Source organism: Harmonia axyridis, chromosome X (assembly GCF_914767665.1).
Source record: "Harmonia axyridis chromosome X, icHarAxyr1.1, whole genome shotgun sequence".
Classification (NCBI taxonomy): domain Eukaryota; kingdom Metazoa; phylum Arthropoda; class Insecta; order Coleoptera; family Coccinellidae; genus Harmonia; species Harmonia axyridis.
The window spans coordinates 10,132,810-10,145,913 of record NC_059508.1 but is presented as its reverse complement, the minus strand read 5'-3'; the positions used below and the strand labels follow the sequence as shown (position 1 = coordinate 10,145,913).

The 13,104-nt window shown below is 34.4% G+C and overlaps 3 protein-coding genes across 7 annotated transcripts; 2 read left to right on the top strand and 1 right to left on the bottom strand.

Moving 5' to 3' along the window:
• On the top strand, nucleotides 1-7,446 carry LOC123685737 (scaffold attachment factor B2-like). 3 transcript variants are annotated; one of them, XM_045625587.1, is made up of 14 exons: nucleotides 1-237; nucleotides 290-377; nucleotides 439-524; nucleotides 599-703; nucleotides 759-801; nucleotides 1,474-1,576; nucleotides 2,623-2,890; nucleotides 2,945-3,214; nucleotides 3,271-3,390; nucleotides 4,019-4,422; nucleotides 4,481-4,729; nucleotides 4,788-4,870; nucleotides 6,388-6,505; nucleotides 7,018-7,446. In XM_045625587.1, the coding sequence occupies exons 1-14, from the start codon at nucleotides 115-117 to the stop codon at nucleotides 7,160-7,162; spliced, it is 2,205 nt and encodes a 734-aa protein (XP_045481543.1). In that variant the 5' UTR covers nucleotides 1-114; the 3' UTR covers nucleotides 7,163-7,446. The 3 variants fall into 3 exon arrangements, with proteins under 3 accessions (XP_045481543.1, XP_045481542.1, XP_045481541.1); XM_045625586.1 differs by having other exon boundaries at nucleotides 2-237; nucleotides 2,626-2,890; nucleotides 4,788-4,924; XM_045625585.1 differs by having other exon boundaries at nucleotides 2-237; nucleotides 4,788-4,924.
• A 2,313-nt stretch (nucleotides 7,447-9,759) lies between these two features.
• Nucleotides 9,760-11,829, bottom strand: LOC123686313 (succinate--CoA ligase [ADP/GDP-forming] subunit alpha, mitochondrial). 3 transcript variants are annotated; one of them, XM_045626370.1, is made up of 7 exons: nucleotides 11,723-11,829; nucleotides 11,351-11,394; nucleotides 10,962-11,194; nucleotides 10,689-10,910; nucleotides 10,346-10,630; nucleotides 10,159-10,293; nucleotides 9,760-10,106 (listed from the first exon to the last, which is right to left on the bottom strand). In XM_045626370.1, the coding sequence occupies exons 2-7, from the start codon at nucleotides 11,385-11,387 to the stop codon at nucleotides 10,026-10,028; spliced, it is 993 nt and encodes a 330-aa protein (XP_045482326.1). In that variant the 5' UTR covers nucleotides 11,388-11,394; nucleotides 11,723-11,829; the 3' UTR covers nucleotides 9,760-10,025. The 3 variants fall into 3 exon arrangements, with proteins under 3 accessions (XP_045482326.1, XP_045482325.1, XP_045482327.1); XM_045626369.1 differs by lacking the exon at nucleotides 11,723-11,829 and adding an exon at nucleotides 11,459-11,575; XM_045626371.1 differs by lacking the exon at nucleotides 11,723-11,829 and adding an exon at nucleotides 11,446-11,565.
• Nucleotides 11,803-12,828, top strand: LOC123686315 (translocon-associated protein subunit beta-like). The gene is made up of 3 exons (XM_045626373.1): nucleotides 11,803-11,945; nucleotides 12,008-12,383; nucleotides 12,469-12,828. Exons 2-3 carry the CDS (start codon nucleotides 12,009-12,011, stop codon nucleotides 12,670-12,672), a joined length of 579 nt encoding a protein of 192 aa, XP_045482329.1. The 5' UTR covers nucleotides 11,803-11,945; nucleotide 12,008; the 3' UTR covers nucleotides 12,673-12,828.
• The last annotated feature ends 276 nt before the right edge of the window (nucleotides 12,829-13,104 follow it).

The following is a 13,104-nucleotide window of genomic DNA, read 5'->3' as shown; positions in this document are numbered from 1 at the left end:
TAGGTACTGTGGACAGTGCACGTCATATTGAATTTTTTCATCCATTACAATCGCATTTAACTGAATTGATCAATTCTTCATTAGTCGTTTATTTAGCTTTAAGAATTCGCTATAATGTCAGATTCTGATTGTAAAAAGCTAAGTGAATTGAGAGTAGTGGATTTGAAACTTGAATTGGAGAAAAGAGGACTTGATCAAAAGGGTGTTAAGCAAGTTTTGATGGACAGATTACAAAAGGTAATGATTAGATAGTTACATGAGAATTCACCTAAAATGTTTTCGTGTTTAGGCTATCATTGAAGAAGGGAAAGATCCCGAAACGTATTTATTTAAACCTTCTGACGAGAAAACGCCGGTCAAAAGGCTATCTGTATCAGGTAATGAATGATTTTTCTAATTTATTTCTCTTCCCCAATTTTCTATTAAATCTCTTCTTAGGTAAGTCGGACTCTGATAAGACAGATGATACAAATACGGAAAGTATTAAAGATAAACCAGTGCAGGGTGCTTCTAAGTCTGAAAAAGTAAGAAATAAATCTATTTCAAGCTCTAATTCCTCATTAAAATGTAAGCATTTTATAATAAATTCATATTTCAGCCTGAATCAGAAGAACTTGATGATAAGAACAATCAGAAAGAAGATGATCATGAGTCTCCCATTACTTTAACCTTGGAAGAAGAAGAAAAGATTCAAGATGATGAAGTAAATTATTTGAAATTTTGTGAGGATGTAGTATTTAAAATTAATATCATTTCAGAACATACCCGAGACAACGACTAGCAAGGATAAACCAGAATTAGGTATGTTCTCTTTGCAATTATTTGTATTTGGTGTATTTGCTATTCAGAATTATTCAATATATATTTGATACATATGGAAGACATGACATTGGTGACATAAAAACTAGCATGATTGTGTGAAATCAATACAACACCATTGCGACTTTCCTGAATGGGAAGCCAGAAGAGAAGAATATAAATTTTCAAATTCTTCATAGACATCATGAGAGCGATCAATGTTTGATTTTTTTTTGGAGGCTGATGTTCTATAATCGAATTATCATCACCAAGGCATGTTACATAGCAAGAAGATATCAGAATGTAGATGATTATACTGAGACTGCAGTTGCGTTACTTCTAGTGCTACTTCCTGTTTCTTTGATCCTGTGAAAGAAGAATAGAGGAGAGTTGAAAATGAATCTCCAAATGAAGCTGATGCATTGTTAGTTTTTATGTCACCGTAAAAAAGTCATGCAGTAAGTGTTATGTGATTTCCTCAAGAAGTGAAGTGTATCGAAAAATGGAAGCAGTTAACTTAAGAATATTTAAAATTCTTTATAAGATCAAATGAATTTCATTCAATAATTTGTTATATATGTTTTATTAATGTTTTACAACTGTGAAGTTCTCAGACATCGGGGCACCATATTTGAGCTAGAATTTAAATATCTTCGATTTCATTTCTTCCTCTAGATGAGAAGAAATCAGCTAATGTGGAAGAATCCCAGGGAGAAAATGCAGACAAGTCAACATCTGAGGCCGAAACTACAAAGAAGGAAGCAGCAGATTCATCGAGGTTGGTTAAATTCTTCTACATTCCATTTACCAGTTATCCATTTAGTGAAGTGATATATTGAAATGACATGTGTCAACCGGCAAGAGCCATATTATTGAAGAGAATGCAGAACATGCTGTGATGGACAATAAAAGAGCACTTTGTGGATTCCAAGATGCAAACTTCCAGCAGTTCATGTACAATCTCAACCTATTTATCTGAGTTATTTGGATTTTCAAATAAGAACTATGGCAGATAGACCTTTTTACAAAGATAAGAGTCTTATGTACCACAAGAAGGTTACAAAAGGAATAAATATTCTTCAAGATCGCAGTTTTGGATAACCAAGGTTGTCAATGATGACCTTGATCTGGTAATCGTATAGTGGTTTGAAATCCATTTATGATGAAAATTTTCAAATGTTCTTGTGGATTCCGGTAGCTATAATTTTTCAGATGTTGTTCGTTGATACGTGTTGATACGAATAGATTTATAAGAGGTCTGACAAAAAATACTCGAAGCTATTGAAATGGTTGTATTTAATGAAAATAACTTTTGAGCTTTTTCAAAAGCTTAATGTAACCAAGCAGTCAACATTGGAGGGAAGTGTAATTATAAATTATACAGATGACAAGGAATGCTTTAATGCAATGTTAGCTAACAATGTGACAAGAAAATATGCTGCAGTTCTAAGGACTATATTCTATTTTGGTTAATCACTGTGCCCTTTGCAACCTGAACTCTTAGGCACTTGAATCTTGTGTTCTGTAAACAGTGCTTGTGAAAACTTTTTTCATATTCTTAATTTTTCCAAGTAGACGAGAGTAAATCAATGATAATGATTTATATGGATCATTTCCACAAGTTTTTTCTCCTTGCCCATGAACAAAATTTGTAAATGGCCGCATTTTGGAAATTGATCAAAATTATTTCACTGAGGAGTGTTATATTATCAGAACAAGAAAACTATATTTCAACGTGATTTCTCATAGCTTTCTCATAGCTTTGTCAGGCCTCATGTTTAACTTATGTTGGACGATATTTAAGTAGTATTGTTTCTTTCACAGCAGTTCCGATGGTAAAAAGGTGCCAAGTAACGCCAATCCTCGTGCCATATGGATAAGTAATGTAGCTATGAACACACGTGCTTGTGATATTAAACAGGCTTTATCTGAATATGGCAAAGTAGTTGGCGCTAAAGTAGTTGTCAATGCTAAATATCCTGGAACATGTTGTTTCGGATATGTTACAATGGGTTCTGTTGAAGATGCTAATAAGGTCATTGAAAACTTGAATAACACCGAGCTGAATGGCCATATCATAAAAATCGAGAAGGTAAAACTTGAGAAACAAATCGATGGGTGGATCTATAGCTGCTGTTTATTTTAGTTCGATGTAGTTAGAGGGGAACAACTGAAGCAAGGCAAAAATGGCAGGAAAAGTCCTGATCGCTCCAAATCGTCTTCAAAAAGAGAAAAATCTCCTGCTTCTCAACCTAAGAGTCAAAAAGAAGATGACGATAAAGCCCCTAAAGACAACAGCGACGATAAGGCGAAGGAAAGTGAGCCGGAACAATTGGATAAAGAAGATGCAGAAAAGAAAACTGATGACAAGGAAGACAAAGATGATAAAGGGGAACGCAAAGAAGACAGGAAGAGGGTAAATAATACCACAAGGCAAAATTTACAAGAAAATATAAAATCGGAAATTTTCAGCATGTGTCAAGTGACAGAAAAAGCCGTGACAGCAAAAGAACATCTAAGGAGCGGGGCTCTGTTAGGTCACGTTCTCGCGAGCGTAAGAATAAGGAAATTCTTACTTTCGATAAAATACGAGTAAGTCCCAGGTTAAATGTGAGATTAATTTATTTGAATTCTTCAGTTGAATTCCAGTTTTGAACGCTCATTCACCACATTATTTCATTAAAATGAATCTTATTTCCACCATTGTGATGATACAGGGTGACTCCGAGAATCCTTGATATTCTATAAAATGATAAGATTTATTCTTCCAAACAGAAAATTATTCATCAAACATATACTTTTCACTTTATGTTGAAGAACTTCCTCTTTCGAATATCTTAACAAAGAAATTGCACCTGTTGAAGTTGGAAGATCAAAGGGGCTAGATCAAATTCCATACATATACATTTAGGTCAAAATTGGCTTCAGCTCTCTGAAATTCGGAGCATCAAGATTTTTGCGAGGAAAACTTTCATCTGAGTTCCTTCTTCACATATAAAGTGTTATAAAGATGACAATTGACATCGATTTCAAATTTTTTCAACTCTCGTCTAATATGGTGACTGCATTGTACCCTGGAAAGGTGAAAGACCCCGAGACTCACTATGCTGAGTGCAGCCCTATTGAATATTTTAAAAGGTTTCTCGAGGTGACCCTGTAGTAGAATTTTTTTTTTATAGTAACAACTCTTTTGGTATGTCCTAATGATCTTTCTTAATAGGAGACTCGCGAACGCCAGAGGCTAAGAGAAAAGGAGCGTCTTTTGCGGGAAGAATCACGCCGTAGGCATGAAGAAAGACTCCGTCAGAAAGAAATTGAACGCAGGCAACGTTCAGAAGCTAATAGGTTGGAACGGGAAAGAGAAAAGCTGCGCATTGAAAGGGAAAAAATTGAAAGAGAAAAGAACGAGCTGATCAAATTGGAGAGAGAAAGGCAGAAGTTGGAAAGAGAAAGAATTGAACTGGAGAAGATGGAACTGCAGAGGACCAGAATTCGTTTGGAGGAGGACAGAAGAGCTACCAAGCGACCTGCTCCTTATCGCAGAGACGAATCGTTCGAAGATAGAAAGAGGTCTTCTGATACCCGACACTTCAACGAACCTCCCCCTCCTCATTTCGAAAGCAGGTAGTTCATCAAATGGAAAAAATGCTTGCGCATGTTATAAATTAATTTTTTTTTTAAGTTCAAAGTTGAGAGATTCGAGTCCTCCGAAGAAGTTTTCCTCCAAGGAATACAAATCTCCTTATGATAAAAGGGATATCTCAGAAAAGAGAGGCAGCAGAGACTTCGATTCTGACCGTAACAGACATTCCTCTGGCTCTATGGGTGGTAGGCCTAGTTCTGGTAAATTCGATAGTAGACCCTACGAGAATATTCGTGATAGGGAATTGCACGAACGAAGCAGAGATGCCATACCAAGTGTAAGCTCAAGGTATACTCAAGTCTTTTGGATATGTTATGATGTGCATTTTTGACACTTTTTTTGACAGGGTAACGAAAGAACACAGGTTTGAACGCGAAAGAGAACGTAGCCCTCACTATCGTCCAGGAGAGAGGCGTGTTATGTCAGATGGTAAGCCTAAAATGCCAACATCTTCATCTAGACCATTTGCAAGTTCATCGACTGGTAAGCGTATGCTTAAAAAATACCCCCATTTCAAGCATCCCTTAGTTAGTATGCACTGCTCCAAGAAATTGAGAAATTTCAATTTAATTCCGGTTTAAAGAGAAATTTATTCTCTCAGATTTGATAATTTCTACACACAAATGCGTTTCAGACGATCCTCAACAACTTTGGTTTATTGTCTGTCTATGTGTCCGCACACCCTTGTAACAACCTTATCTCCTACAATACTCGTCCTATTTTAATGAAATTTGTTTTGGGTATTCAGTTTCGACTGTAACAGGCCAATTAAAAATTTCCCGGTCTACCATAGTAAAACAAATTTTTTTGGCAAATTTTTACTTTATTAGTCAACATAGTTGCCTTTGAGGGCAATACAGCGTTTATAGCGATCTTCCAACCATTTTTGTAGAACGATTTGCCTTTCGCTTCAAAATAGGCCTCAGTTTCGGCGATTACTTCCTCATTGGCGCTAAATTTCTTTCCAGCGAGCATTCTTTTGAGGTCTGAGAACAGGAAAAAGTCGCTGGGGGCCAGATCTGGCGAATACGGTGCATGCAGAAGCAATTCGAAGCGCAATTCATGCAATATTGCCATTGTTTTCATTGATTTGTGACTCTGCGCATTGTCTTGATGAAACAGCACCCGTTTTTTCTTCAAATGAGACCGTTTTTTAACGATTTAATCCTTTAAACGATCCAATAACGCATCTATACGCAACTATATAATAATCGCTGTTGATGGTCTGGCCCTTTTGTAGGTAATCAATGAATATTATACCTTGCGCATCCCGGATTACTGATGCCATAACCGTGCCAGCTGACTGTTGTGTTTTTCCTCGCTTTGAATTCGATTGATCGTGTGCAGTCCACTCAGCTGACTGTCGATTGGACTCCGGAGTGAAATGATGGAGCATGTTTCATCCATTGTCACATATCGACGTAAAAATTCAGGTTTATTGCACTTGAACAGCTTCAAACACTGCTCAGAATCATTAACACGTTGTTGCTTTTGATCGATTGTGAGCTCGCGCGGCCCCCATTTTGAACACAGATTTCACATGTAGTACAAATATTCGTGAATGATATGTACACGATCAGATGATATCTTCACAATGTCTTCTATCTCGATCAACTTCATTTTACGGTCATTCAAAATTATTTTTCCATCTTTTTTCAAGTAACAAAAGTAGCTACACTAGCAACGCAATATCTCACAAACTAATGGTCTGACTGCTGTCACGTATTGTTTAAAGGTTGGTACTACCTGAAAATCATATAGATTTAATACTAGCACCACAATGTGTGCATCAGACTGGGTACTTTTCAATTGGCCTAATTTGCGCAGGGGTCAATTACTAATATTCCACTAAAATTGAATATTTTAAATTTTTTGGAGCGGGGTATAACCTCAATTCATAATACATACAATTACATATGTGAGAACTTAGCATCAATTCATTTCAGATATGCCACATTTCGAATCGAGAGGCCCATCATGGAATGCCCCCTCCCCTAAGCAATTTACTAACAATCCCAAATGGCCCAAGGAAGATGCTTGGCGTTCAAATGCACCAACTGAAAGGTGGGTTAATTGAAGCAGTGTTTATATTAATCGTTACTATAAATAATTATTTTGGACAAAACAAAATTTGTTGATTTTTTCCTCAAACTTAATTTGTGATATACAATATTCAAATAAATATGAAAATGGCATTTTCCAACTTTTTGTCTGCCTCCTTTGAAATAATTTGATGAAGTTTCTTTTCAATATGAAATTTTTTGTGAGCATGTATTTGAATTGCAGCTTTTTTTTCAAATATATGAAAGCTATAGCAATTTCAAATCTCTCTTACAGGTTGAATTGAACATAATAAACTTCTTCACAAAATATATATTATTATATATAATCAAAATCCCAACGATACCTTTCGGTGTTTGGGTCTTCACAAAATATAATAATAATGTTTATTCAACATAAATAAACATGGTGAGTTACAGACAATTCTAGATGTAACTATCTATGTGTAACTATATAGAACTTGTTTATGTACTTGAAACAATTTTGAATCAGTTTCTCAAGTGATATTTCCACAGGTGGAATAACACTGGAAGAAGTCCCAACTTTGGTGGTGGGTCCAACATAACAATGGCCCCAGCCTGTCCACCCCCACCAGCTATCAACAATTATTCCGATCGTTTTGATTATAACAAAATACCTAGTAGTATAAGGAAATACTAAATGGCATTAATGAGTTCTCGTCCACGATATTTTTTATTTGCAATTTTTTTCAATTCGAGTTATTTTTCCTCACCCTTATAGACTTACTAGTGATTTTTTTGAACTCTGGTACAAGGAATATTTGTAAATACAATTTTGTACAATCGTTTTATGTTCAGAAACTACAAGTCATGAATGCATATTTGTGTTGATTACGTTTACATACAAATTTTTTAAAGGAACTGTACAAATTACAATTTTTTGTGTAGGCATCAGTGTATTATAATATAGCACTCTTGAAATCATCCATTTTTTTTTATTACTTGGCCAGGGAAGTACAATATTTACAGAATGCAATCCCTTTTCACTAAAAACTACCAAAGGTAGTTGGGAATACTGTTCTCAGTAGGTAAGTAGCAGAGGTGGTAGGAATAGCCAAAAATGCCTTTTTAAGGCTCAAATGTGCGTTGTTTTTCCAATATAGACGATTAATAGAGAAATAACAAACAATGGGGTCATTCATGAATTCCATTAAAAGTAGATCTGAAGAAAAAAAAATTTACTATTTATGGCAATTTGGAAGAGATTTCGAATGAATTTAACAAATACTTTGTAAACCTTGCTCTAGATAAGGCAATAAACAACTCATATAAAAATCAAATGGAAAAATTCTATACAAATGAATGAATCACTTCATTTGAAATCGATTAAAAAAAAATTCATTTGAAATCGAAAAAAAAAAAAAACGCTATGTTATATTAGGTTATATTTGATAGGTAATTAGTTTGCAAGAACTTGAAAATATCATTTTTGCAAAAAAAAGCAGACGAGTGGAGATGAGTAACATAAAACAAACGTGAAAGAAATACTGGAACCTCTTAGAACAGAAATAAATAGGGATGGGACGGTATTTCAATACCGCGATTTTGGAACGGTATTTTTGAGTAACGTAGTCGCGCTTTCCACAAACGTAAAGTAACCGGTTCCAAAGTAACGATAGTTACGGCGTACCGGCACCGGACTTCGAATAATAACATCGAAAAAAAAATAGTACGCCAGTGCCTTTTACAAAACTAAATTCATTTATGATCACCCAAAAACTCCTGCTGTCAGTGCTTTTAATTTTTTTTTTCATTCATTTGCGCCATGTTCAACGAGGAGAAATTACTTTACCTTCCTGTAACTTCGTAAAAATCGTTTTTGCCATTGTGTTTTCAGTGCCTAATGGAATATATTTGATTTCCATAGTATTTTCTAGAATTCGAACTAAACAATTCGATTAATGATTTCAATATTTTCGATGTTTTTTTTTAAATATTTTTTGATTCGATAAAAATTGGTTGTAACAAATGTAAATTAGTTAGTCCGAGATTACTTTCAACAATTGAACCTTATTCTCAATCGGAAATGCAAATATACTTAAAAATTCTCTGTAAAATAACGGTAAACAAAAAATCGATTCTAGATATTACTATATGTGAAATAATAATAAAATTTGTAATATTCAATTTGCCAATGAAATTCCAGATATAATTTCTTTCACGTAATACCTAGATTACCCGATGATGGTATATTTCCACTGGAGTTTACACCATCTGTTTTTAATGAGATGCCCTTCGAAGATTCTAACCTTTGTTGTTATTCTGAGCCACCAAAACATTTTTATAGTTTTATGATTTTGTTATGCTTGCATACGTAGAAACTCAATGAACAATGAATTATTAATCAACAGGACAGTCCACAAATAGTCTAGGTATACCAACGGTCTCGTTTCCTTCGTTCCTCCGTCGCTGGTACTCAACTTAGTTGCAATCGCCTACGGTTTTGTTACCACAGTTACAAAATCGCGGTATTTTTCTGGAGCGGTCGCGAATGTAACGCGACTGGTGAGTTACTGGTATTCCCATCCCTAGTAATAAACAATTTATTGAGGATGGGAGTCTTTCCTTTCAGAGTGAAGCAAGCCATGGTAAAACCAATAGTATTTAATTAAAATTTTCACTAGTTTTTGAACTTGCCTTCTATAATCATATCATGATATTTCTTGTGAAAAACCATATTTTCTCCAAAAATCAACATAATTATTCGAAAGAAAAATCAATCCAAACAGCAATTTTCAACTTTGTAAAAAAGGGTGTTTTTGAGAACAGAGATCTATTTCTGAAAGAAAATGCTAATGATTGTCTTTAATTGAGATTTAAAGAAGGACATTTGGAAATAAATTGCATACTAACACAATACACATTAATGAGAAAAAATTTTAATCTATAGGTTCAATAAACAAATTTTACAAGCTCTCCACAAATCTCAAAATATAAAATTTTAAATATTGTTTTGTAAGAAGCAACAAAGTCCATTCAAAATGAATTTCTGATAAATTTTTTAGATAGGAATACCAATGTCATAGTTCATTATTGAAGATAAATAAAATAATGAATTTAATTAATGCACTTTGGACAACTCAAAATATCGTGGTGTGGTGAGAAAGATTAGTTTTCAACAGATATCTCTAATTTTAGCCTTTTGAACATATTCCCTAGACTTTCCAGATAAAATAATGATAGTAAATAGGATCAACAAGACAATTCCTTCCCTAGGATAAACAAAAAACAAACTCATTTAAACTTAACAGTTCTTTACTAATATAAATAACAATGGAATTTCTCCCCAAAACTCCATGCGTATATAATTTGAAGGAAAATATTTCACAGATAAAAATTTCTTTAAAATAAAATTTGGCCGTAAAAACTTTTTGATTAGTACAATATTTTTGGTTGGAAAATGATATAAATAACATAGTGCAATATGAGGAAACAATGGCTATAGTACAACTATTTTACATGAAAACACACATCATAAAAAAGTTACATTAAAGAATGGTTGCTTAAGCAATGTTCAAGCGCCGCATTTCTTTGAGAAGTTCGTTGCCCATTTGTGCGGGAGACCTTGTAACGATTACTCCAGCCTAAAATGAAATTGATTTAGAGAAGCCTAATAAACTATTTAAGATGGTTTACCTTTTCTAAAGCATTTATTTTGTCAATGGCAGCACCTTTTCCGCCCGAAATTATAGCTCCAGCATGTCCCATACGACGTCCAGGGGGTGCTGATACCCCCGCAATGAAGGAGACGACAGGTTTTGCATTAGGACCCTAAAACGTTTTTGATGAATTTTGGATGGAAAACCTCCAAATATCTACTTACACTATTGTGTTTCGACAAGTAATCAGCAGCTTGTTCTTCAGCTACACCACCAATTTCTCCAATCAGAATAATACCTTTGGTTTCAGGATCTTTCAGAAACACTTCCAAGCAATCGATAAAGTCAGTGCCATTGAATGGATCACCCCCTATACCAACACAGAGGGTCTGACCAAGACCAACTTGGGTAGTTTGGTGGACTGCTTCATAGGTCAATGTACCTGACCTTGAAACAACACCAACTACTCCTTTTTGGTGGATATGTCCAGGCATAATACCAATTTTGCACTGCAAACAAGAATGAATGAGTTTAGTTTATCTTCATATTCCATCGTCATTTGCTAACTTGTTCTGGAGCAATGATTCCTGGGCAGTTAGGACCTATTAACCGGGATTTATTTTGTCTTAGAAGCCTATGTTTCACTTTAACCATGTCTTGCTGAGGAATACCCTCCGTTATACAAACTATCAGAGGCATTTCAGCATCCAAAGCTTCAATGATAGCAGCTGCAGCACCAGGAGGTGGCACATAAATAACTGTGGCATCTGCCCCAGTAGCACTACGAGCCTAAAATTGTGATCATATTACTGTTGAACAAAAATTTTTAATTCATCCAACCTCTTTAACTGAATTGAAAACTGGAAGATCTAAGTGAGTTTTTCCTCCTTTACCAGGAGAAACTCCTCCAACCATTTTAGTTCCATACTCAAGAGCTTGTTTGCTATGGAAAGTACCCTGTTTTCCAGTGAATCCTTGGCATATAACTTTGGTATTGGCAGTTAGTTTCAAATTCCATCTTGTAGATTCGTAACTGTTGAACCTTACTGACTGGCCAACCTTCAAACTGTCAGCTGAAAAATTCAGATTAGAGAAAATCGAATTGAACTTTGATACTGTTCAAGACACATTAATCTGAACAAAAAAGCTTCAAACTGCCTGTTTTTTCGATAGAGATCCTAGGTTAATACATTTTTTTACAGCCATATAAAAACATTATATAAGCTCACCGAAAATTCTGCCTAATATTCTGGTTGGAATTGCCATGTTAAACCTTAAAATAGATGAATTGAGTTAATGAAATAGCTAATATTCAAAGTACTACACATTAATGGTACTTTAATTTTTATAGAGTTGATCTTTCGCCGAATGACCAAATTATTTGCCCTGCTAATTGTCTCAACTAACACCGTAAAGGGCGAGGACAGCTAATTGTACACTGGCATTGGCAAACTGACACTGACAGACCGACATTCGACTTTTAAAACAATATAGCATATTCTATGACTAACTGATATTAAAAAAAAATTAAATCACTATCGCAATTTACATGATTTGAATGTGAAAAACAAATACAATATTAGAAAAAAAACAATTCTTACAGACAAGATTATCCAGTTGATTTTATCAGTAACTATGGTTCCTGTTGTTCCACGCTTCTGACAGAATGTCCGATCAGAATTTGAACGTGGAGCTTCGTGGCGTTCATGCAATGACCTAAAGTTGACAGATTAACCTCGTAGGATTTTTCATTTTATTAGTAGTAGTCGTTTGGGAAGCTGTTCCTTGTTTTTGAAATATTTTCTGAAATATAACACAAACAAAGTGAGTTATTTGCAACTTCAACAGGAATCTTTCTCATCAAAATTAATTTAATTTTCTTTTAGAATGATTAAGTCTACTATTTACTTAATTTTTGTATTACTTGCTGCCGTATGTGGTGAGAGTGAGGAGGAAAGTGGTCCAAAACTCTTAGTTTCCAAGCAAATTCTCAACAAGTACCTAGTAGAAACAAAGGATATAGAAATAAAATACTCAATATACAACATAGGAAATGCTGCTGCTGTAGCAGTTACACTAACTGATAATGCTTTCCATCCAGATGTATTTGATGTAGCTGGCGGTCATCTATTTGCAGAATTCTCTAGAATACCTCCGCAATCTAATGTATCCCATGTAGTTGTAGTAAGGCCTAAGAGCTATGGTTATTTCAATTTTACCAGTGCTGAAGTCAGATATAAGTCTTCAGAAGATGCTTCCACTGTGAGTTTCACTTCAATCTTAATTTCTGATAAATTTTCCAATGAGAAAATTTCTTGGGCAAATGAAAAATTGATCTGTTTTGTAGGTTCAAATTTCCCACAGCAGTGAACCTGGAGAAGGTGGCATCATTGCTTTCAGGGATTATGACAAGAAATTCTCTTCTCACTGCTGGGACTGGTTAGCTTTTGCTTTAATGACAACACCATCTTTGGTTATACCACTTGCATTATGGTACAGCAGCAAGAGTAAATACGAAAAATTGGCCAAAACGAACAAGAAGCAGCACTGACCTACTAGTTGTCAGATAGACAATATTTGCAATTCAATTATTTTGAATTTGTACATTTTTCCCGTTTTTCATTCAGTTTAAGTTATTTCTAATTGTAATTTATACAAGAAATGTTCAAATTTTATACTTCAAAGAATATAAGTAAATTGGAACAAGCTTTCATATTTTTTTCACCCATAAAACATAAAATAAAAAAAAAGGTTGCTCATTTGGTCCTTTTAATCCAAATTATATTTTGGGTTATTCAGCCCCTTTCAGTTTTTTATTGAAGTTAGATTTCTAATTTTTTGAAGGTATATTTTCCAAAGTTACCATATATACAATATAATTGAATAAAATTTAAATTTGGTTCTTCATTTTTATTAATTCATATACAAAATACGAAAAAAATCTGTTCTTAAGACATTAAAAATTAATGAAATAAATTCAGGG